General features: G+C 41.6%; 1 protein-coding gene across 29 annotated transcripts in view; it reads right to left on the reverse strand.

The window, feature by feature from the left end:
* Positions 1–14,677: 14,677 nt before the first annotated feature.
* FOXP1 (forkhead box P1) overlaps positions 14,678–23,029 on the reverse strand; it is a 345,834-nt gene continuing 337,482 nt past the window's right edge. For 19 of the 29 annotated variants that reach the window (XM_027700822.1, XM_027700816.1, XM_027700819.1 and 16 more), the window contains one exon: positions 19,437–19,581. In XM_027700822.1, the coding sequence (XP_027556623.1) occupies positions 19,437–19,581 (145 nt within the window). Of the gene's footprint in view, positions 19,582–23,029 lie in introns of all 29 variants that reach the window. The other 10 variants (XM_027700840.1, XM_027700836.1, XM_027700839.1 and 7 more) reach the window with 1 other exon arrangement.

Here is a 23,029-nt window from a genome sequence, read left to right on the forward strand (position 1 = left end):
AAGCTGTGAACTGAAATGCATTGGCAGGACAGTTGACAAATATTCTATATTCTTCTCACCCATTCTGCACTTTCCATGACCTCTCCCTTTCATTGGTACAAGTAAATTGAATTCAGCACGTTTAAAGACCCTGTCTGGATCCATAACATTCATAACCATGCTGTAACCATGAATGAAAAGCTAAGAGAGAATATGGTTTGTATCCAAGGGCTCTTTTGCTTTTTATATGTTTACATTTACCAGCCAATGGTCAGCAAATAAGCGCCACGGCTTGTAATGAAATGTTCGAACCATCTGTTTTAATCTGTGATTTAATTTCACTGTAAAATATTAAAGTTGTTCCGATGGTTGGGTTGGTATGGCTGCTTTATATGAAAAGGATTGAGTATCCCAGAGCAATTACGTTGCACCAAGCACATGCTACGGGTATTACATTCTGTATTGTTATTTTGTTCCATTAAGAACATTAAAAGCCTTCTTAATACAGTATAACAGACTTTTAGGTCTCTCTTTTTTTTTTAGAAACAAGTAGCAAATGCTGAGGACAAGTGTAAAAGGAAAAGATATTGGCGAAAGAATCATCTTTTTGATGATCCTTCAAGAGGAACAATGGAACTGGCTTCTAAGAGAGGTGGTCAATGCCTCAGCTGTCAGTGCCTTAAAAAGAGGCATTTGGACAATGTCCTTATTAACAGGCTTTAACTTTTAGTCAGCCTTGAAGTGGTCAGGCAGTTGGACTAGATGATCACTGTAGGTCTCTTCCAACTGGAGCTATTCTATTCTATCCTGAATAAATGTTTGTCAAAATGCTGAACTGAATGAAACCAGAAATTGGCTTTCTGACACTGCAGCTTTTGAAAGCTATGGCACCTTTGGAAACCTTTGCTACATTCCCCACTGGCACTGCTTTCTCTTCTGGGACTTCAGAGAACATCCCTTCACAGGCTGGTGACAGTTGTGCTCTGGGTTGTGGCCCCTCAGGTCTTGAAAACATCCAGGGTCAGGGATTCCACAACATATTTGGGAAACCCGCTCCAGTACTTAATGATCCTCACAGTGATTTAATTTTTTCTTCCTTATTTCCAGATTGAACCTCTCTAGTTTGAGGAGAAACTCTCACCCTCTCTCACCCTCCCACCAGTGATGGTAAGAGCTTGTCCCCATCCCCTTGATACCTTCCCCATAGGCACTGAGCTGTGAGGTACCTTCTTGCTTTCTCTGCTCTCGTTTCAACCCTCTGCCATGGGCAGGGACACCTTCCACTAGACCAGGTTGCTCAAAGCCCAGTCCAACCTGGCCTCAAACACTTCCAGGGCTGGGGCAGCCACAGCTTTTCTGGGCAACCTGTGCCAGGGCCTCACCACCCTCACGGTAAAGATTTTTTTCCTAATTATTTCCACTTCTTTTTGCGAAGTGGGCAGGGTCAGTGCAGCGTGCTGCTGGGTTACCACCTCTCTTATTTTCATCTGGCATGAACACTTCACTTCATGTGTGCCTTGCAATACCACGAAGCCTTGAGGCAGTTTTGACTTCAAGGAAGCAATTCATTACTAATTTCTCTAGGTCCACCAGCACAGCAGGCGTGTGGGTTGGCTTGAAAGGAACGGACAGAGGTTCTTCTTTCAGCAGGTACAAGTTTTTCCTCGTCCCAGATTTCACATGTGACCTCAAACGAGCCCCACCACTCTCAGTGAGCAGCATCCCATGCCACGGTCCTACTCTGCTTTGTCTCATTGCTCCTCTGGAGGCTGGGAGGGATATAGAGCAATGACAAGGATCTGGAGCTGGTACTGTTGATATACACAAAACACAGAGCCAGTTTAGAGGGTGGTGAGAGGGACAGGCACACATTCCCTGGGCAGAAACTCCCCATCTCATGGGTAGCAAGCGTTGCAGCCCTGTGAACCTCATCCTTTAGCTACTCTAACGCCCTGTAGGGAGTCAGGGCTAATTAACTCAGCGCTGTGGCATCCTGACATAACTATATGGCTTCTGGAACCCAAGCTAGTATTTCTACCCAGCAGTCTGCTGTGCTACCTGATATCTCTGCTTGGCCAACACTTGCTCAGTGGTCCCCACACAGGACAGGGAGAGGCAGGGATTGCACCCACCAGCTGCCCCCACCCTTGGATGCTGCAGCAGCTGTTTCCCATCGCACCCACTGCCACACATCGCTCGCTGTTACTTGGAGTATGTGCTGCTTGCAATCCATTTTTCCTGAACATAAGCTGGAAATTACTGATTTTTACCTTACACAGCCAGTATAAAAGCACTAATGTCCTAATGAAGAGTCTCACTTAGCTAAATGCTTCATACAGCTGAGTAAAACAAAGAATTTTACTAGAGCTTAACCCAGTCATTAATAAGCTTTTTAACCCTGACCTTTCAAATCAATGATCTACCACTGGTTTTACCTTTCAAGAAGGAATTCCATTTTCAAGTGATAAAACATATTTTGCACTCCTTACAATCTAATGATTATTCTCAGCGTTACTGGATATATGAGGCCATCAAACCATTAGAAGGTATAAAATGTATTAATGTACAGCATTCACGGCTACATTTGCTTTAGAGTCAATAAAAGGGAAACAATTTATAAAGGGCATTTATGCTCATTATGGAATATCGATAGATTGTTTCTCCCATCGTTTCTGAAGTATGAAGGACTCCCTTCCGTGATGAATAGGAGAGGATTTGCATAAGCTCTTTGATTACACCCTGAACTCCTCCAGCACAGAGCTGTGTGCAGAGGTCTGTGGCCAAGCTTTGGGCTGGGATCCATGTGGGTACTCCCAAGTTTTTCCTTCCCAGGGGACTGAGCATCCCCATTTGAGAATTATTCACATCAGCCATGTGAAGGTTCTACAGACAACCATGGGGATTTCAGCAGCAGACATGAATTGTCACAAGGCTGTGGGTAAATGGGATTGATGCTGGAAAAGAAGAAGGGAATTTATTTGTGGGGAAGGTCACGGCTGGAGCACACAAATGATGGCAGAGCTTTGCAGAGCACCTTCCTAAGCAGGAGGAGGAGGAGAGGGGCTGTTTGACACATATGGGGAAAAAAAAACAAGAGAGGATTTACACGGGGGGTAGAAGAGGCATTAGGAGCACTTCAGCTATAGCTAGAGGCAGAAATTTCATAGTCTCTTCTAGTGAATAACAACTGCAGAAATAAAATCTATGAAGAGTTGAGTGATTAAGGCACTGGCCTGAGTCTCAGCAGACCTGGATTCGGTTCCTGGCTGTTTTCAGATTTCTGCCTGACTTTTGGCAAGCCTCTTCAACTCTCTGTGCCTTGGTTTCCCATCTGTTAAAGAGGAATAATAATATTTCCTTTCTTTCCTGTCTATTCCAGCAGCAAGCTCTTCTGGGCAGGCACTGTCTCTCTCACAGTGTGTACAGAACTTTGCCCTTGGGTTTTGATCCCTGCACTAAAGCAGGAAATACAGGGATGTGGAGCCATAGAAGCCCACTTATTAACAGTTTCTGATTACTAAGGAGCTAAAAGGTATGCTATAACCTGTGAAACAGAATTCTTAATATCAGTTCTTCAAGGACAAAAGTAAAAAATTAATCAGTAAAATAGAGAAGGAAAGTAATTCACATCTCTGTTAAGATTTTTCAGAGTCTGGATGCATCTTCTGAAGTAGAAATATCCCAGTTTGAGGGAACAGAAAAATCATTAACCACAGTACAAAAGCAGAGGGTTGACCTCCTCCATTTCTGATCTTGCTCCTCTACACATCTGGCTGCTCTATATGGACTGACCTTTCCAGCATTTCTCACTGACAAGTCCTCGTCTTGATGCACATAGTGGCTTCTTGTGCATGCATATGCTCCTGCTCATCTGGTGGGGTGAAATTGTGCCCACTCACAGGCACACACACACTGCAAGCAAGACTGGGTAATATCAGTTGCAGAGCACTGGTTGAAGAGAAAAACCAGCAAATATATAAAATCCAATCTCAGCTGCAGAGACTTTCTGGTAATAAGCAGTCCCAATTAGAAATGCAAATGTCACTGAAAGGGAGCGTGTCTGTTGACAGTAGACTTTGAGGAAAGCTTCGGGTTTAGTGCTAGTAAATTAATCTTTAATTATGAGCCCGCCTCACTTTGAAAGAGGTGCCCTGCACAGACTGAACTGACAGTATGTGAAGGTTTCAGGCTGTTGCTTTCTTCTGTCAAATGGAACATCTCACCCCAAAAAGCAGAGGACAACCTTGTTGGCTGCTGGTGGATTTAGTGCTCTATAAGCTGGGGGTGTCCAGTGTCACTGACTCTCCAGATGGCAAGAAGTCATCAACACATTAAAACCATTTGTCTTAAAACAGTATGACTCCCATACTCTTGGTAAATATAAATATCTAGATGAAGAATTATCAAGGTTTAGGAAAGACACACAGTCCTTGCTCCTGCAGTCCTCTCCTTGCCCGGCTCGGTCGCCTGCCCTCCATGCAGAGCACACCTCGCCAGCAGAGAGGGAACCACACCATGCTACACAAACCCTTCTTCAGGCCAGCAAGGAGAATGTCCAACATCTCCACTCCCGTGCTGGCTGGATTATTAAAACAACTCTTGCACTTCCAAGTAAGTAAATAAATCTCACTGGCAAGTTTGTCTTGTGTCAGCCAACATCTTATCTCCCCAAAAACTGGGCTGGTGTCCTGCAAAGCTGAAAACCCAGTGCTCTAAAGCCTGAGTGCAACAGCCAAGAGATACACCACATCCATCTTCTGAGGTAGCAGATACAATGAAGTAAGCAAATACATTCTAAATCCTATTATTAAAGCCACAAAATAATTTAGTTTCTTAAAGGTTGAAGTTACGCAACATCGTTTTCCCAGCAAGCTTCTGATTTTGTAGCCTACAGCTAAAAAGCTTTGCCCCAAAAGCTTCATTGCCCAGAAGAGGCTGTGCTGCACACCCACCTCAAAAGGCCCAGAACACCTGGTTTCAGGCACAACAGGAAGATCAGAACATACCTTATCATAAATATGCATATGCAACACAAGAGCCCGCCACCTTCTTGGAGTGATGCCATAATTGACGAAACAAAGTACAACAAAACTTCACATCACTGGTGGATCAGAAGAACAGAGGTAACTGGAAGGCTAGAAAATTACAGGTTTACTGACATTCTGCTCAACCTTACCCATTCTTTATTGAAAAGAGATAATAACTATCTATAGGAGAGCTGTCTTAAGACTCCATTCATTCCCTTTCGCTAGCCCAGCTGAGAGGTGGTATAATAAAATGCACACCAGCATCTGGCATGTCATTTAATTACACCTTCAGCTTACTGGGGAAATGTTTGAAGTGTCAAGGTAAGCAAACTATAAAAATATATTTCCCCTGCTACAGGAGAGCTCCTGCAATGGCAAGCAGAGGCGACTGGGCCGGCTCCAGGCATTACTCTGGGTCTGTGAGAGGAAGGCGATGCAGAGGAATCTAACTTATGAACAGTTATCACCCTTTGATAAGACAGCATCTGCTCCCAGCAGCCTGGCTCCAAGTCCCCAACAGACACTTGAGAATTCTCCTCCAAATAAGCCACTGCTGTAATAGGAAAGCAGTGCTATTGGCTCTAGTGAAGTTGTGCCTCCTCACATCAGCAGTGAGTGTGTCCCTTTCCCTCAACAAAGAAGGAAAAAACTGTCAAAGGCAGTAAAATGACAGTCACCACCACCAAAAGAGCAAGTTGGGCTTGTTTTAGCTCATCCACCTGATATGAGCTCTGCTCAACGATTAGAGGCTGTTACACATCACCTGTGGTAAGGATGAAGGTGGAATATAGTATATCTGCACTAGTAGGCACTTTCTAATCAGTGGTGACATCAACCCTGAGCTGATTCAAGGGGCTCTTTTAAAGAGCACAAGCTGCTCAGCAAACCAGTCAGGCATTTTATGTCCCTGGTGAAGCCCAGTGCTGTCCCCCAGTAGCCAAGGTGAAGCCCACACACCTGTGAATTAGCCAGCAGTTGAAGACTTCTTATCACTTCTGTGTTCCTACCGCACTACACTTGTAAGAGAAAAAAAATAAATCTGTGTTTTCAGACAGCAGTGAGAAATGAATGAGTAAAGCATGAGAGGCAGTTGCATCCATCCCATGGTTCTGGGGGTACTTGGCTGCATTTGGCTCAAGCTCTGCAAGAACAGCTCCTGCAGCACCATCCTTCTGCTCCACTCCTCGCCATGGCTGCTCTCAAGTCACTGCATATTTAAAAGGTCAGTTCTCATTGTCACTGCTGTGAAAGAAGATTGGCCTCTCCATCAATGCTTCCTCTGGGCCTCAGTGCTGTACACACAAGGGACAGGAGCATTTAGGAGTGGGGGGGGCCTCAGCATCAGACCCCAGTCTGCACAGTAGTAAAGCCACAGATAAACTCCCTGCTTGCTAAACCAAAGATGACCCCTGAGCCTTTGACCCTGGGGCTGGACTTGTTGCGAGTAATTGAAGTGAATGGAATAAATCACTTTATTTTTCTCTTTGTTTATTGGGCGGGGTGGGAGGAAAGCAGAAGAAAGTTCAACACAGAAATTAGTCACCTTGTTTTGTTCTTACTAATGGAAATTTCTCAGAAACCAAAATAAAGGGTGTCATATAAGAACCTGAAGAGAATAAAAGTAGCTTGAACCCACATCCTAAGTTTTAAACCCAGCGCATGAATGCAGGTGTCTGCAGCTGAGCATGGTATTTTTGTTTCAGCTCATCTGAGGTATGAGTCACTTCCATCAAAAGAGGAGGATGCCTTGGTCTGTGTGCAAGTGAGCGTTGGAACAGCAGCTGTTGGAGCAAATACAAACATCCATGCCAAGGACTGTAAGGATGGAGTTTATCTAATATGTAAAAAAACACCTGCTGCAAATGAAAAATTACACCCACAACCACCTGAATAAGATAAGCAAATGATGGGGGAAACGAAGAGACGGATTTATTATTAATATGTTGGAACTTTTGAGCTAAACATCTCTTTTGCAGCAGAGCAGTAGGATACACAAAGAAATAGCACTTCTTGCCCCAGACCTGCTCAGTAGCATTTATTTTGCCTAAGTGATTTTCTTCTCTTTGCTAAGTCTGGTGAAGATGAAAACACTAACCCAAAGAAGATAATTAAAAGCTAAATGAAACCACATACAGCTGTGCTACTACATGGCTAATGAACATGCAAATATATACATATGACAAGGACATAATGCAGGCTGGCTGCCTTGAGTGGTTAGTGCAGATTTCCAAGAGCTGGAAGTGCTATTGATTATAACTGAGCTAAACTTCCTGACTTCAGACTTCAAAGATCAGCCTCAATATAATCATCATGCAGCATTATGGGAGCGTGGCTGCAAGGAACTGATGAATAATGGCTTGGGGACCTGAAGGTTTGCATGTAGGGTGGGAGATCCCCTTTGGGTTGCAGAGCACAGGCTCCTGGGCAGCCAGGACCAGAGCCATGGAATCCTCCTCAGCATCTTGGCATACCCTGTCCTGCTGTCAGTTAGGATTTTGGAGTTATGGGGTTTAGATGGGATATTTATTTTTGCTTTTCCACTTCACTTGGCAAGAGGCTGATATGTGGCGAAGCCGTTTTTGGGAGGACCAGGGCTGGAGGTAACACACACAAGGCAAAGCTTCTGGGATCCTATAAACAGAAGGCACGAGCAGCATGGAGAGGTCTGAGGGTCTGCTGATACATCCACATGAAAGAAGACGAATCAGATTTCCCTTATTAGTTAAAAAACACCCAGCTGAGGATAACTCCCCAGCCCACCCTGAGATGACAAGAGCGAGTCAGGGCTCATCTCTGCTCATAGCAGTTGTCCCATGGAGGGGACCTCGTGTCCCCTTCCCTGGCCACAATGGGAATGTTACGGAGACACAGCAAAGCTCATTCCTCCTCCATGACGACCTCAGAAAGGCCACACAGCCTGGGGGATGGCCATGGCCAGGAGAGCAGCATGGAGAGATGGAGCACAGCCTCAGACCTGGGTGGAGAGGGCTGATCCACCAGGATGGCTGAGAGAGGGGACACCTACAGAAACCAAATTTGAGCTGAACGCAATGGTTAGTGCATAAAAATTAATCAAGTACTACAATGACTTGCTTTATTCATAATACTTAATGGTCATGTAATAGGAGTTTTTATTCAGCAGTTAAAGTTCATAAGTGCAGGTTTTACATGTAGAAAGGTATTATGCTGATAGTTTAATTACACACCTTTCTGCACACCAAAGGAAATGGGTTATGCGGGTTTTATAATTAAAGAAGGACTTCTGAGGGGAAATGAACTTTGCAGTTAGCAACACAATACTTGATTTTTATCAGATGTTTTTGTTTTGAATTAACCAGCACTCGGTGCTGATGTAAACAGGTGAGAACGCTCTAAAGTGCATGAGGTGTTGGGGGAAGCTTTGAAAATGCAGCAGAAAGTAGCAATATTTAAAAATAGCAAGGGTGAGCATGAGGCATAAACATCATGTGTTTGGAAAGCTCTCCAGACTCTGCCCATGCAATTATACACAGTGCAAGTCTGTCCAGTAAGTCTAGGAACAGGGGAAAAACCCAACCCAACAAGTAAGTGAAAAATAAACCCCAGTCCTTGCCAAAGTAATAAAAACTTTTACTTTTTATTTCTCTTATTTTTGTTTTCAATACATTTCATAGCCAGTGAATATAATTTTCCCCTCCTGCCTGCCTACAAAGGTGGCAAAGCCAAAACTGTGATGGATGTTTGTGTGTGCACGTGTTTTCTATTGGAATACACAGAACCACTCTCAATATTCAAGGCAAAGACAGGCATGAGCCACTGCCAGGTCACAGCCAGCTCCTGCCTCCCTCTAATAATTGTTTGGACGTCTGTACTCAACACAGTGGGGTTGGGAAGTCTGTAGTTCTGGGGTTCCTCCCTTTTCAGGTTTCAAAAGGCTTTGCTTAGCATAACCTCATTCCTATATACATATCAAAGCATTTTATATGTGGGAATATATACATATATGTATTTATAAACTGCTAGGAGAAATCCTTTTTTTTTTTTTTTAACACAGCAAATACACCTACAAGAATTTTTCTAAAATATTTCAAACATCACCAACTGCCCCTCCACTTGTATGATATGGACTGACAGGCTCAGGCAGTTTTTGTGCCCAGCATAAATGAACATTAGCAAGTGGGTTGAACCAAAAAAAAACCACCAAAAAAACAAAAAACAAAACCAAAACCAAAAGAAGAAAACAAAGGACTTTCCAAAAACAATAAGCAAGGGCAAGGCCTGAAATATTTTGAGTACGCCCTTTCCTTTCTGGCAGGACTGGGAGTGACTGCCCAGGATATTATGGTTTGCTGGTGAAGGTGGAACCCAGGTGATGGCAGACAGAGGTGCCTGTGACAGGGGTCCCTTGGCTGGCAACAGAGACTCCCTGGGCCCTCTGGACCTACCTATAACATCTGAAATCAGGCATCTCACAGCCCAATACAGTAGAATAATTTCAAAATCCTTTTAATTGGAGGGGACACTAAACAATTACAACAGGAACAGTTGTGTAAAGGGTGTATCCAAATATAAACTGGACATTTTTTTTAATTTCATCGGCCAACTGCATAAATTAATGTCAATGAGAAAGAACTGTAACTGTTTTTCTCTTATTAAATCCATACACTTTGGCTCTACTCATACTCGTTAACATACTGTTAAAAGAGCTGTTGCTGTATCTTTCAACCCTCAGCCTGCAATCAAGCCCTAGCTGCACTGTGGTGGGTTTCAAATAGTCACTTGTTTGAAAATAGAAAGTCTTCTGTTTTTTAAAAAAAAAATATCTGTCAACTGAATGCAAACAGGTAAAAATCAACGTATGCGATTGTCATGTGTCAGATTCAGCTCCTGAGCCACCAAGGTTTGCTTTACCTGGTGAGGGGCTCACAGCTCTTTGAGGCTGCACTGCCCACAGGCAGGAGTTGTGCAAAGAAATATATATCCTTAATTTTTTATTTAAGTTACACTGTGCATTCAGGGTGTGTGCACGATTCGCTCTTTATAATCTGCAAATTTGAACAAAATATTCTGTAAGCCCAGAGGTAACAGCTCAGCCTCCACAGGGCAAATTCGGGGGGTACTGCAGGGTTACAGAGATGCTCTCCATGATACCCATTCCTGCCACGGGCAGGAGTTCTCCACCCTTGCAAAAGAGGATGCTCCTCCAATTATTTTTTTTTAAGTCTAAGAAGGGTAACTATAACAGGATTAACAGATTTTTTTTTCCCCCCACTACCTCATATCAAAGACAGCATTAGACCAGAGTTATGACTAGACATGTTTTTGCTATATATGGAAATGTATTAAAATGAATGTATGGCTCAACCACACTCACCATCCTCTGCATTGTTTTGTAAAGCCCCTTCTACCATGAAGGGCAACCACGTGTGAAGGGAGAGCATCCAACTAAGTATTTGGTAAACATCTGAAAATGAGAGACAAATAGCACTGTGCAGTCGCACCATCTTACCTCAAATACCCACTCGAAAATGAAATAATTCCTTCCTGAACAAGCCAAGCCTGGCTCCCTAAACCGGGAGGAATTGCGACGCTGGTAAACTTGCAGAAATATTTTTACAATTTTATTAGGGGTTTTAATTCAGTGCTTTATCTACCTCTGTTAGTCTGCAAAATAGCTTTAAATATTCAAGTGGTAATTAATGAATCTTTTATGTTGCAAATCAAACATTTTCATCTGCGCTGTGGTACAGTGGCAGCGAGAAGGAGGGGTTTAAAGTGTAATTGTTTCTCCTGTTCCCCTTGCAGTGCTGAATGCCTTTTTACCCTTTATTATATCATTGGCTTTTGCTTCAGTTCATCAGCACTTCGCCACATCTTATCGGTCGATATTTGCCGTCTATTTTTTATTTTTTTTTTTTCAGTGCAAGATTTCTTACTGTGCCTTTGCCAGAGACATTCCTAAGGAGATGGAAACTCTCTGAATGTGGAATTTTCGCATGAGTGCAAAATAATAAAAAGCATGTGTGTATTAAAAAGGGATCAACTTAATGGGAAATGAGCATTGGGTTACATTAATATTCTATTACAGTAAAAATCATATTTAATAAATTTTCTCCAGATTTTTCAGGATCTTACTGTATTTTTCTAAGTCGGATGCCAATCCAAAGAAACAGTGTATATGATACATTTGATTTATGTTAAGTAAATAACCTGCACAGCCCATTTTTTGGTTAAAAAAAAAAAATTAAGTGTAGAAACACACACCAGACTGAAATGTGTGCTTAGTTTCCATCTGCTAGGAGGAATAGTGTTGGTCTTGTGCAGCAGAAAGCCTTTATAAACAGTATTCTATTTTATTGATGCTGTATGCGGATTTTTATGTTATGTGGCAAGCGCAGGAGAATGAAAACACTGTAATTTATCCTAAACCATAAAATTATACTGGTACTAAAGTAATTACTTCACATATTAAAATATAGTTTCCTTTACTTTCTTTTGTCATCACATAAAACGAGGCGTTGAGTGTGGCAGCGCGAAGGGGCCGGAGCTTTTCTTGCCTCCACAAAGGATTGACACATCCCGGATCGTACACTATATCACCCGACCCTTGTTGTTCTGTGACCCTAATTAATATTATACCCAGTGACATTTATGTATCAGAGCAATAAGCTAAACAGGAAACAATTTATGTCACCCAAAGCTTTTTAACAAATCGATGCAACTATTTGTAATTGCTTGTTTCACAAGATTAAAAGTACTCAGCCTTGATCTTCGCCCACAGTTTTGTGGCCAACATGACCTTTGCTTCCGTTGTAAAATAGGAGTGTTGGTGATCAGCACCTATTTCCATCAAGTAATCCATATTGCTAATATTTCTGGAATTTTAATGTAGTTACAATTTATAGCCGATCAAATGTGGTTACCTAAATTGCTGTTGCTAGTAGACAGTTTAACTGTCTTTATTAATTACAGTATAATTTAATGTTTGAGTACAGGCACTTGTGTTGGTCATTTTTACAGCCAAAGCAGTTATGTGCCTTATGACGAACCATTTTAGCATTTTCAATGGAAATTTGCTAATATGATGAGTGATAAAAATGTCAAACTCTGGTAAATAATGGTTATTGCTTTGGCTAGAATTAATCCTTGAAAGGACGGTTACCTTCAAATTAACATTATAACTTGAAGAAAAGAAATGTTTTTCAGGCTTCTGAGAGGCATAAAAAAATGGTCGCTGGACTCCTCTAAATAAATACAGACAAAATGGCACAAAATGAGGTATTTTTTTCTCTCTTCCCTGAGGCTGACAGAAACATTCCTGCAGAATATAAAGGTAGGAGGGGTTATTTTTTTGTAAATACCCCAAGGTGATGTTGTTTAGCATTTCTAGCTCATGTGCTTTGAAGATACCTAACGAAGGTAATAAAACAAGGTGAAAGAAAGGACTTTGCTATGCCACAGCTGTGGGGTTTGGGGCAAAACTGGTTGTAAACATCATGGAGGCTGCAAACACACATGAAGGCCTTGTCCCACCACCTTGGTTGTGGCTGTTGGGGAGAATGGTGGCAACGTGAGGATGAGGAGAGCTTCAACCTGGTGGAATTAACCACTGCTGCGATGAGGATGAAAGATAGCCCTGATTAACGCCCCATTAAACGAACATTAACATCATCATTAAAGACAGAGCCTGATTGATAGGTCAAGAAGGGCTAATTACACCTTGTTGTGAGGAAGGGTGTGTTTGTTTGTCTGCTTGTGAGCCAGTGGCACCAGGAATTTCCAGTCCCTTAAATTAGTCCAATAATGTGAAGTTTGTCAGACTCTCTGATCACAGCCCAAGTTAAATGTCACCAGTGGAATCATCTGCAGGGGAGCAGCTGGGTGTGCACGGAGCACATCGGCTGCCATGTCCTCCTGGGCCTCCAGCTCCCGAGCATTTCCCTCTGGGACAGGAGAAAGCCAGAAAAACTACTCACTGGCTCCGGTTTTCCTTGGAAATTCCTCAGAGACTCATTGCCTCACCACTGTCCATAAAAGTGCTTTTCAGCTGTGGTGGAAAGCAGCATTTCTGACTGGAAAAGGTCTTTCCCAGCTGGTGGAGTAGGAAGGCACTGTGCGATGTTCTGCGATGGAGCAGCCAGGGAGAAGAAATGTGATTAATAACACAGAGATGATACAAAAGGTGGCCACGAGCCAGGCTCCCATCCGCTGCTCCAGGCAGCAGACTGGGGCAGGAGGGCAAGAGCCTGGTCCTGCTCCTCAGCTCAGTGCCAGCTCCTCAGCACAGCCTGCACACGGCAGCTCCCCTTACACCAGAGGCCATGGACAGTCAGCAGGTGACAGAACACATTTGGGTCCCTGAGCCATCTTTTTGGGATGAGATGTCCAGGGAGGTGAAACACCCAAATCATCTGTGATGGCTTTGCAGCCCCCGACCTGCCTGCTGGTGACTTGTGTGGGGGACACACTGTCCTCCAAGAGAGAAGCTAAGAGCCCTGCTGGGACTCATCCAGGGACAAATTCCCCTACCTGGAGCTGACTCTCCCCGTTTTACAGTTGCAGAGCACACCTGACCAAACATCAACTTCTGGTTTAACTCCCTCTGCCTGTGACTTTGGAAAATTTAATCCCACAAGTCCTCTCCAGTTCACTAAAATCTCACTAGTGATAAAAGTGCAACACACAACCAAACTCAAATCTTATTTTCTATATTTTGATTATTAAAATCTACCAGTCAATACCATTTGGAGACACACTATAATGAGTGTGCAAAGATTCTCCCCTCCACTATCCCCCCCCCCCCAAAAAAAAAGTAATCTGGTATAATTTTATGATAGAATATTTTTATAAAATCATTTGTACTAATTTAAGCATTTATCATTATATGCAAAAAGATTTCTTGATGAGAATATTATAGACGGTGCATGTTTTTGACATTAGCATTTTATTTGGATGACTAATCTTGCAGATGTGAAATTTTAATGAATTATTCATGAAAAATCTCTCCTCTGAAATTTCAGTTTGCTGCTAATGCTAGTTATTAAACATTTTATTTTTCTTTATAAAACTTGATGAAGAAAATAAATGTGTGCTTATGCTAAAGATAAAGAAGATGGGTTTTTCCTTCAAAGTTTGTCTCGGATGATAGCATGACTTGGGACCTTGCTCCCCATGGTTTTTTGGACCATGGGATTGACCCTACAAACCCCTTTTGAGAGGGGTGCAATGTGTGATCCCAACCCTTCCTACCAAAGCCAGCAGTGCCATTCCTGTTACAGCACTGCACTGGGAAAGAGGTGCAGGATGAGGCCTCAAACCCCCTCCTTTATGATTTGAAGCAGAGTTCAATGAGAAAACAAGTTATCAACTCCCTGGGACCCCAATGGACAAAAGTGATGGGACTTTCTTGGAAAAGTGAATGAATCCTTTCAATGACAGTGTCTTCCCTCCAGTGGCTTCCCGTGCTCAAGCCTCGACCAACTGCCTTGTCCAGATCGACCACGAAACCCCATTAAAGTATCTTGTACTCAGATGTGGTTGGGGACACCATGAGACTGTCCATGAACGTGCTGGGACATGGGTGAGGAGCAACCAGCTGCTCCATGGATCAGCACTGGGGCCACGGGATGTGACACCAGAGTCACTGGGAGGGGGGAACAACAAAACAAGAACTTCGGACATGGCAACTCGCATTACCAGTGTGAACAACCAGCATTTTTATTGCATTTGAGAATGCTATAATGTCAGTAATTAGTACTGACTACACAACATTTTTTATTGTCTGTATCAACAGACATGGAATGATGGAATTACAGTTGATGTAAGGAATGAGTTTCTTTTATGCCTTATCAAAAAAAAAAAAAAAAATCTTGTTACTGGCAGCACATACACACGAAGCACCATGCTAACAGTCTGGACTGTACCATTTTCATCAAGGCTTATGGGTAGAAGATACTTGGTTGCCTGTTCTGGGCCCATTAAAATGCAGTCCTGAACTGCAAATTCACCTCGCAAGACTAGAATACTAAATGACTTCTGAAACATCTAAAAAAATCACTCTGGGTTCATTAACCAAAGGTACCAAAGGATTCCAAAAGAGTTTAAACACGTTTGTTTTTTTTTTCTCCCATGCTATAATGAACGTGAGATTATTGGCGATCTGAAAACTACAATAGTTCAAAATTATTTTAAAAAACTTTATATATATATATATATTTATGTATGTGTATATATAAAATATCTAATGATCTGCAATATTTGTAGAACCAGCATCCCTGCCCCGGTCTCTTCCTGAAGCTGAGCTCCAGGGGAGGGGAGGTGCAGGACCTGCAGCGGGACTCTTGCGAGCGAGAATCAAAAAAAGGTCATTTTTTTTTGTGGTCACTTGTTCTACATAAGCCTTGATTTTTATTTTATTTATTTTTTTTTTCATTTCACTTCTAGTTGAATGCAGAAACCTAACAGGTTTTACATTTACAAACTTTTTTTTTTTTTGTGGACAAGGAAGGCTTTGACTCTCATTCCTGACAGCGATTTACCTGATACATGGTACTACTTTCATAATGTACGCTTTTCTTTGAGAAAAAAAACATGTAACAAATTGTCTTTACATCTTGGCACCTTGTAAAGTTTTTTTTTTGTTTTTTTATACAAAAAGTTCAATAGTTTGACACTCCCCATTATTAATCACTACTTCACTGATAAACTTTGAAAGTGTGACCCTGGAATTCATCATGCAAAATATTTACTGCAGCAGGAGAAAAACATTTTTTTTTTAAACGATTTTTTTTTTTCCTTTCAAATATATGAACTTTGTTTAAGACAGCCAGAAAAGGCAGTGGTAAGATAACAGAAGGGGTGGGAAAGTATCAAAAAAACCAGCTTAAACACAAAAACTGTACAAAAATGCTTCGATCAATGATAACAGGAGAAAAAAAAAAATCTGTCAACTATGTTACAATTTAAAAGCTGAAAAAAAAGTCAGGGATTTTCTCCCACATGTCAGCAAATGTCATCCAATATTCTTAAAGCAAGGATAACTAAATAAAATACATGTGCAGCGTATTCTGCAATTCCATTACATACAGTAGTTTTTTTTTTTCAAAGCTATTTTTTTTAGTATAGTTAATATAAAGCAGTTGCACAAAAAGCAAAAGGTGTTTTGACAAACAGGTCTGCATTTATTCCTTTTGAGGAATGATATCTAAAAAAAGGACCTTTCCACCTTTTCCTCCCTCCCCACCCTCCCCCCAAAAGACAAAGGCTCACACAGACACAGTGGGATATATATGTACAACATAATAAACCCCTCCCTAAAGAAGCAACTGTATATCCAAAGGGATACAGAATCAGAATTGTAAAAATCATAGTGAAGTTTGCTTGATGTAAAGCCTGAGATTTTCAGTTGGTTCTTCTGCAAGGCTGCAACACCTGCCAGATATGTTAAACTCTAATTTTTTATTTCTTTTTCTCTTTTTTTATTTTTTTTAATTTTTGCTACAGTCTTTAGACTAAGCATGCAAGACATACAACTAAGTGCAACTGAGTGAAATGTATTTTTTATTTACTCATTCCCTAACAGTTTGGACTGAGGTATGCGTACTAACAGTTTCTCATGCTGTTATCTTTACTCATGTCTAGCTACACATGCTGAGAATGAACTAATCTACCAGATTTTTATCCCCCTTCTGAATACCGAACTAACCAGCAAACCACTCAGTTTAGAAGCACAGGGCTCAATTCTCATGATCCCTGTCTGGCTACCGCCGGCACGTCACGAAGCTGCCTGGATATAATTTAAACCAATTAAAAAAAAAAAAATGTTTCCAAATGACCACAGACTGCCCTTTTTTTCTCTTTTTTTTTTTCCTTGTCTTTTTGAAACAGAAAGCAGAGTTGAGTTTTATAAAAGTAACTGCCAATAAAATTTCTTGTACCAAAGCTTATGAGTGGACAGGAGTGTTATTTCCTTATGAAAAATGCTGACCAAAAACTAAACAAAACTGAGCAAATGTGCCAAGATCAACCAAAATTAAAGCAGTCATCCCAGCACAGTCCCGGAACAGAAGTGGCACACAATCTGTAGAACCAAAGACCAAAAAATTATTTATTTTAATTCTAGAAATACTATTATGTCGTCCAGTTAAATTGTGGGAGCTTTTCTGTTCTCTTCTGTGTTTTATTAAACTGTCTCCTTTATCTGATAGTCTAATTTTCCGTGAAATAACTGTGTCTTTGCTTTCTCCAGCTCCCTTCTCGTAGCTCCACCAGTAACACTGATTTCTAGTTTTAGCCTCAAAAGCTCTCCTCGATTCCTCTTTACAGACTTTCATTTTGGTCACTGTAAAGAATTGCAAATAAAAAGTAACAACTTTGGTTCAGACATCTACTTGGCCTTCTAAATTTTCTAGAATAAAGGAGCAGTTTCCCTCTCAGGTTAGCAATAGCCCACATCTTGTCATTTCCCTCTAAATTCTTCAACCTCCTTTGATCAACAATAAGAGGATATTTGGCTTCATAAGATAAAGCATATAACAGAGAACATAATTTACCTTTGTGTAATATCTTTGGTAATTTTAGGAAAAAAAAAAAGGTTCAAAGAAGAATATAAATTAAGCTCTGAAAGGCTTTTTGAAATAATAATAAAAAAAAAAAAGCTACAGTCCTACATAAATAAATGAGTGACGGAAAAGTGGTTGCAGAATGCAAACGTGTAGGTGTTTGGTGACCGAGGTTTACTGACCTATCGCAACAGATTTTGTATGTCGTGTTTGCTTCGCAGAGCTTTGCCAGTTTTGCCCTAACAAGCCCCCGGCGCGAATTCTCTCCTGGCTCTCCCGTCTCCTACGGCGAGGTTTCCATACTGGCTGGTGTAATATTGCATAACAATCGTAACTGCAGTACTGGATTTGCACAGCTGAAAATTAACACTTTAGCATTAGTGGGGCTCCGTCCTTATTAACTCCCGTAACAAGTTCAATCTGAAATCTAATTTGTATTCGAACAGATTAATGCCACCAAGCAATCCTGAACTGATGTTTAACCGTGAAACATCACCCACATACAATAACAATTTAATGAAGTCATCTTTCCAACCACTATTTGCAAATGCAAATGCAAAAATAATAAAAAAAAAAATAAAGATTGTAATAATAAATGTATAGGTGCCCATCTCGGTAATCTTAGATATTCCAGAAAGATTTGTTGACCCATTAAGAACTCGTGTTAAACAACCGAGAACCTGCCACTGTACTATTCATTCTCTACTAAAAGTGAACTCTGTTGGTGCTGCATATATTTCTTTGTGCTGTTCAATTTTGTGGCATTTGCTAATATTCACCGTTGCTGCCAAAAAAAAAGGAAAAGAAATCAAAAAACCCAAACAAAACAAAAATATATTAAAAATACTGCTTTGTGGAATGAATCTGTGTTGCTTCCTACAGTGTTTCTATGTTCATCTGTCATTCATTCTCATTCTTGCAGTACATCGTTCCTCTCTCTCCGTTGGACAACCCTTCCACATGTATCGTGCAGCATTTGGGACCTTTTCAAAAAACAACAACAACAAAAAAGGAGACACCGAAATGGAATGTTTTCCATAGCTAAAGAAAACATGGTGGCATCTGAAGGAAACTGGAATGAATGACAGAAAAAACTACAAACAATTCAATGACATTCAGCTTCGTATAATAAAAACACCTATTAACATTCATCACAAAGTACAGAAAACGTTGAAGCCTCCGAGAGGCCCTGGGCCCAGATGAGGCCTGAGGTCAGAACTTAAAATGGTAGAGGAGAAGTGGGGCGGGGGAATAAAAGCAATACATTAAAAAGTTTGGGATAATTTTTTCTTTGAACCCCTCCCCGATATACACGCTCACACGCACACACACATACCCACACACGTGCACACACAGGCCTTCCCCATCCCAAATGGAAGCAAAAAAAAAAAAAAAGAAACCAACCAAAAAACAAACAAAAAAAATGGAGTAAAGGCAGTGATAATCAACATGCAGTACTGTGCAAATATGTTGTCCATTGGAATCCTTAAAATCTGGGCAAAGACTTGATCTGCAGTTCAGGTGTACATGCTCAGTTTGATGTCCTCAAGTGTCCAAAATTGGCAGGACCTGCAGTCCACAGCTGGCTGCTAAATGCAAGTGAATCAGTTTAGCAAATTTACAACACTGATGTTGACTGTAAGAGAGGAAAATCCCAAGTACCAAACAAGTCCATCCAATGCACAGAGTACAAATTCCTTTTTTCAACAAAAAGTAGAAAAATCAAAAATACTCCCAAATGGGATACTTGATGGCACTAAGAGTTAACATATTTCATAGTTGTCAAAGTGGACTGAGAATTCTCCAGACTGTACAATAATGGAGAGATTTCACAGCTAAGTTTGACGTGTTCTTCCAATCTTCATTCTCAGGGTAACGATGTCAGACATACTCATTCTATGTCCTCATTTACAGGTTCATCTTCATAATCTCTGTCGTGATCGAAATCTGGACTGTGGTTGGCTGTTGTCACTAAGGATAGAGGGCCTTCATTTTCATCTGGGTCTAATGGTTCTTCTTTGACATGCACGGGGTGCCTGGGAAAACAAAGAGATGGTCAATCACCAAACTGCTTGTTAAAAAATGGTTTTGACAGCACAGGTAGGTTGGGGAGAAAGGTGGTTTGGGGGGTTCAGACTGGGTGGGACCAGTCTAAGAGCTCCAGGTCACCAAGCAGGAGTCCCTTAACTTCTGCACCAGCCATGGAAGCCAAGCAAAGCACTTTCTCCCAGGTAGCCATTGACAGAACAAGAGTAAATAGCCTCAAGTTGCACCAGGGGAGCTTTAGATTGGATATTAAGAAAAATTTCTTCACTGAAAGAGTGGTCAAACATTGGAACAGGCTACCCAGGGCAGTGGTGCAGTCACTATCCATGGAAGCGTTAAGAAAACACGTGGATGTGGCACTCAGGGACATGGTTTTGGGGCGGACTTGGCAGTGCTGGGTTAATGGCTGGACTTGATGATCTTAAGAGCCCTTTTCCAAGCCTAATGACTCTAAGATTCTACGAAGGCTACGCCGGGCGGGCAGCACTCAGCTTCCCCGAGAAAACACTCTGGGAGGAGCACCTCGATAGGGTTTCCGTCTTGGGATCGAGAGAAAACGCTCTCAGCTGACACATTAAGTTAATATGATCTTTGGATAAATAAGCGGAATAAGCATCCGGATGGGAAAGCAGCGGCCTGCCAGCCCGCCAGGCTGGGCTAATCATCGCTCGCTGTGTGTGCAGCGTCTCTCGTTAACATGCAGAACCTGTGAGACAACTCTCCAGAGGACGACCCCAAGTGAGGTTCTATCATTAATCAACTTCAAGCAAACACAGCAAAGAGACACCATGATACATGCTTTAAACTCCAAATTAATGCATATTTTTACAAACTGTCAATAAGGGAAGAAAAGCCCTGCCAGGAAACACAAACAGAGAGGAAAAGGCTCGCTCAACACAACAATATGATAAGAAAGCACAGTCCTAACGAGAATAATAACACTGTCAGCTGTAAACAAGGCAGAACATGATCCCCAGCTCACGGTGGGCACAAGGATGTACTAAAGAGATGAGATCTGCCAAATTTCTCATTACAGCAAAGCACATGAATAACCCGCAGGGGAACGGGGCTTGGTCATTCAAAACGGGTACGATAACAATTGAAAAATGTTGTTCGTAAATCATATTTACAACAAATCCTATACAAATACAAATTACCTTTTTTTTTAACTCTCTCTTCTTTTTTTTTTTTTTGTTAGGCAGCTTTTGAAATGTAAAATAGCCATGTGAGTCAATAGTGTCTTGTTGGTGGGACTTTATAGGAAAGCAGGATTTTATTGACATTACCAAGTATTAATAATGTGACACAGCGATGGAGACCCTGTTTGCTTCCTAAATAATTGATGTTGTAGGCAATCCCTTAAAATAAAGTGTTAATGAGTTCAAGTCCCACTCTGTCTCTCATTGAGTTGATATCCACCTCCAAGACTCGTTTTTATGCTGTTCAGGCTGATTTAACCCTTTCACGTAGGCAACATGGAAACACAACCTGAAGCACAAACCTTCCGTGTAAGAACTTTTTCTGTGCTTGAACAGCTTTGTTTTAAAATGAATGATTTAAAATAGCTGCACTGTATTTTATGTTTTGTGTGGATAAGAAGGACAACACTGTTTGTACTCTGCTGCATGCACAGACAGCGAGGATAAATCACTGCAAAGAGAAAATGCACTGAGCATCCATGGACAAACCAAAGGTAATTCTGCCTACTCTGAGTGAGCCAGTTGTACCCTTGTACCCTATTTATTTATTTCAGTTTGAGCCTGGATTAGTTTAGGAAGTATCTAACTTGCTGACTACAGACATTTCTAACGTGAGCTGAGAATGCCTTTTAAGTCCCTGCATGTTTCAACTTCTTGAGTTGTAAAGTGCTGGATCAATACTTAAGTATTAACTGCACCTTCTGACTCATCCAACCAAGGAACGGTGGGGAGAAGTGATGCAGTATCCACGTACACACATCTTTTCCCTTCAAATTCACTAGTTTGTGTCCTATCAACACATATCCGGGAGCAAAGAGGTTCCTCTTCAAGTCACAGGGTTTTTGCAAAAATTACACAGAGAGCATTGCTCATCCAGTTTAGACCTAACTAGTGAAAAAGGAGAGGTGAAAAAAAGACTGAGAGGAGACAATGCAAGTATCAGAGGTTAAGAAGTGGTATAAGCATATATCTTGCAAGCAGACTGTCATGTCAGAGGTGTTCATGTGCTATCCCTCCCTGCATCTCGTGGTCCCAGCAAACATTAAACCATGCTGCCTATCTGCAACTAGAAAAACTTACATTATGAATAGGCTGTGGGGCCCCTCACTTGGGAGAAAACATGAAATGAAAAACAGAAGAAAAACGGGGAAAGAGTGGCTGCACAGAGAGCCTGCTAAAGCCTGTGCTTCACGGCCTTTATGGCAGTGATCTTTTTTACTGCTGTTTTAATGTCAAAGTCTTGCTTTTTTGCTTTCTGGTTTTGATGCTGCTGCGGGGCTGATTTATTTTTTTAAAGTACTATTTTTTGAAAACACAGATGGGAAATTTTCAAAGGGCAGAGGAGAGCACATATCACGTGCAGCGGAGGTGGCCTTGGCACATGGACTGGAGTTCCTCCAAAGGCTGCCCAGTGCCCCAACACATCCCCACCACCTCAGGTGCCAGCTCTGTTAAGACAGGTGCTCACTGCATTCACAACCATCCAAAATCTGTGAAAGCTCATTCTAAAGTCCCCGAATCTTTCCAAAGCAAACTCTGTTCCTCTTCTGGTTTTGTTATGAAAGCAGGTGAAAGCAGGTGGTTTTAACTGAGGTTCTCTTTGAGGTTTGGTGTGATTCCCAGAAGTCAAAAAACAAAACTTGAGGTGTGAGAAGCAAGCACCAAGTTATGAAAAGGGCTGCTCGACCCCGGGCGAGACAAAGCCGTGGGGAGCAGAGCCACACCAGCCTCCTCCAGCACTTCACGTGTTGCACAAACATCAGACAGCGAGCTTGGCCAAACCTCCATCCCCCAAATGACAAGGCTATCTGGGTAATGCACCCCCCAGGGAGAGAGCTGCAAGGAAAACAACACCAAAAAATTCAACTCCTTGTGTACTCTGTCAGCTGTAACCACAAAATGGCATGTGAGGAAGAAACCTTCACAAATCTGTGATTTTGCTCAAACATTTCTGAGCAACTGAAATAAACAAGCTTAAATAATCTCAAAGGCAAAGGGAGACTTTTGTATCCTCTCAAGTAAGTCTGAATCTCTATGTACCACCTCACCAAACCCCCAAATTGGGGAAGGAAAACTTCCTTTAGAGACTAAAGAATTCAGTCTGATGAATTACAGAAAAGGCAAATGCTGGGTTAGGCAAAAAGAAAAAAAGAAAGCGGTGGGGGGAATAAGGAAAAGAAAAGAAAGGGTTTCCCGTTTCTGTTTTTACAGCAGCAGAAATTCAGCACATTCCTTTTAA

Source organism: Neopelma chrysocephalum, unplaced genomic scaffold, assembly GCF_003984885.1.
Source record: "Neopelma chrysocephalum unplaced genomic scaffold, ASM398488v2 Primary Assembly neopelma1_147, whole genome shotgun sequence".
NCBI lineage: Eukaryota > Metazoa > Chordata > Aves > Passeriformes > Pipridae > Neopelma > Neopelma chrysocephalum.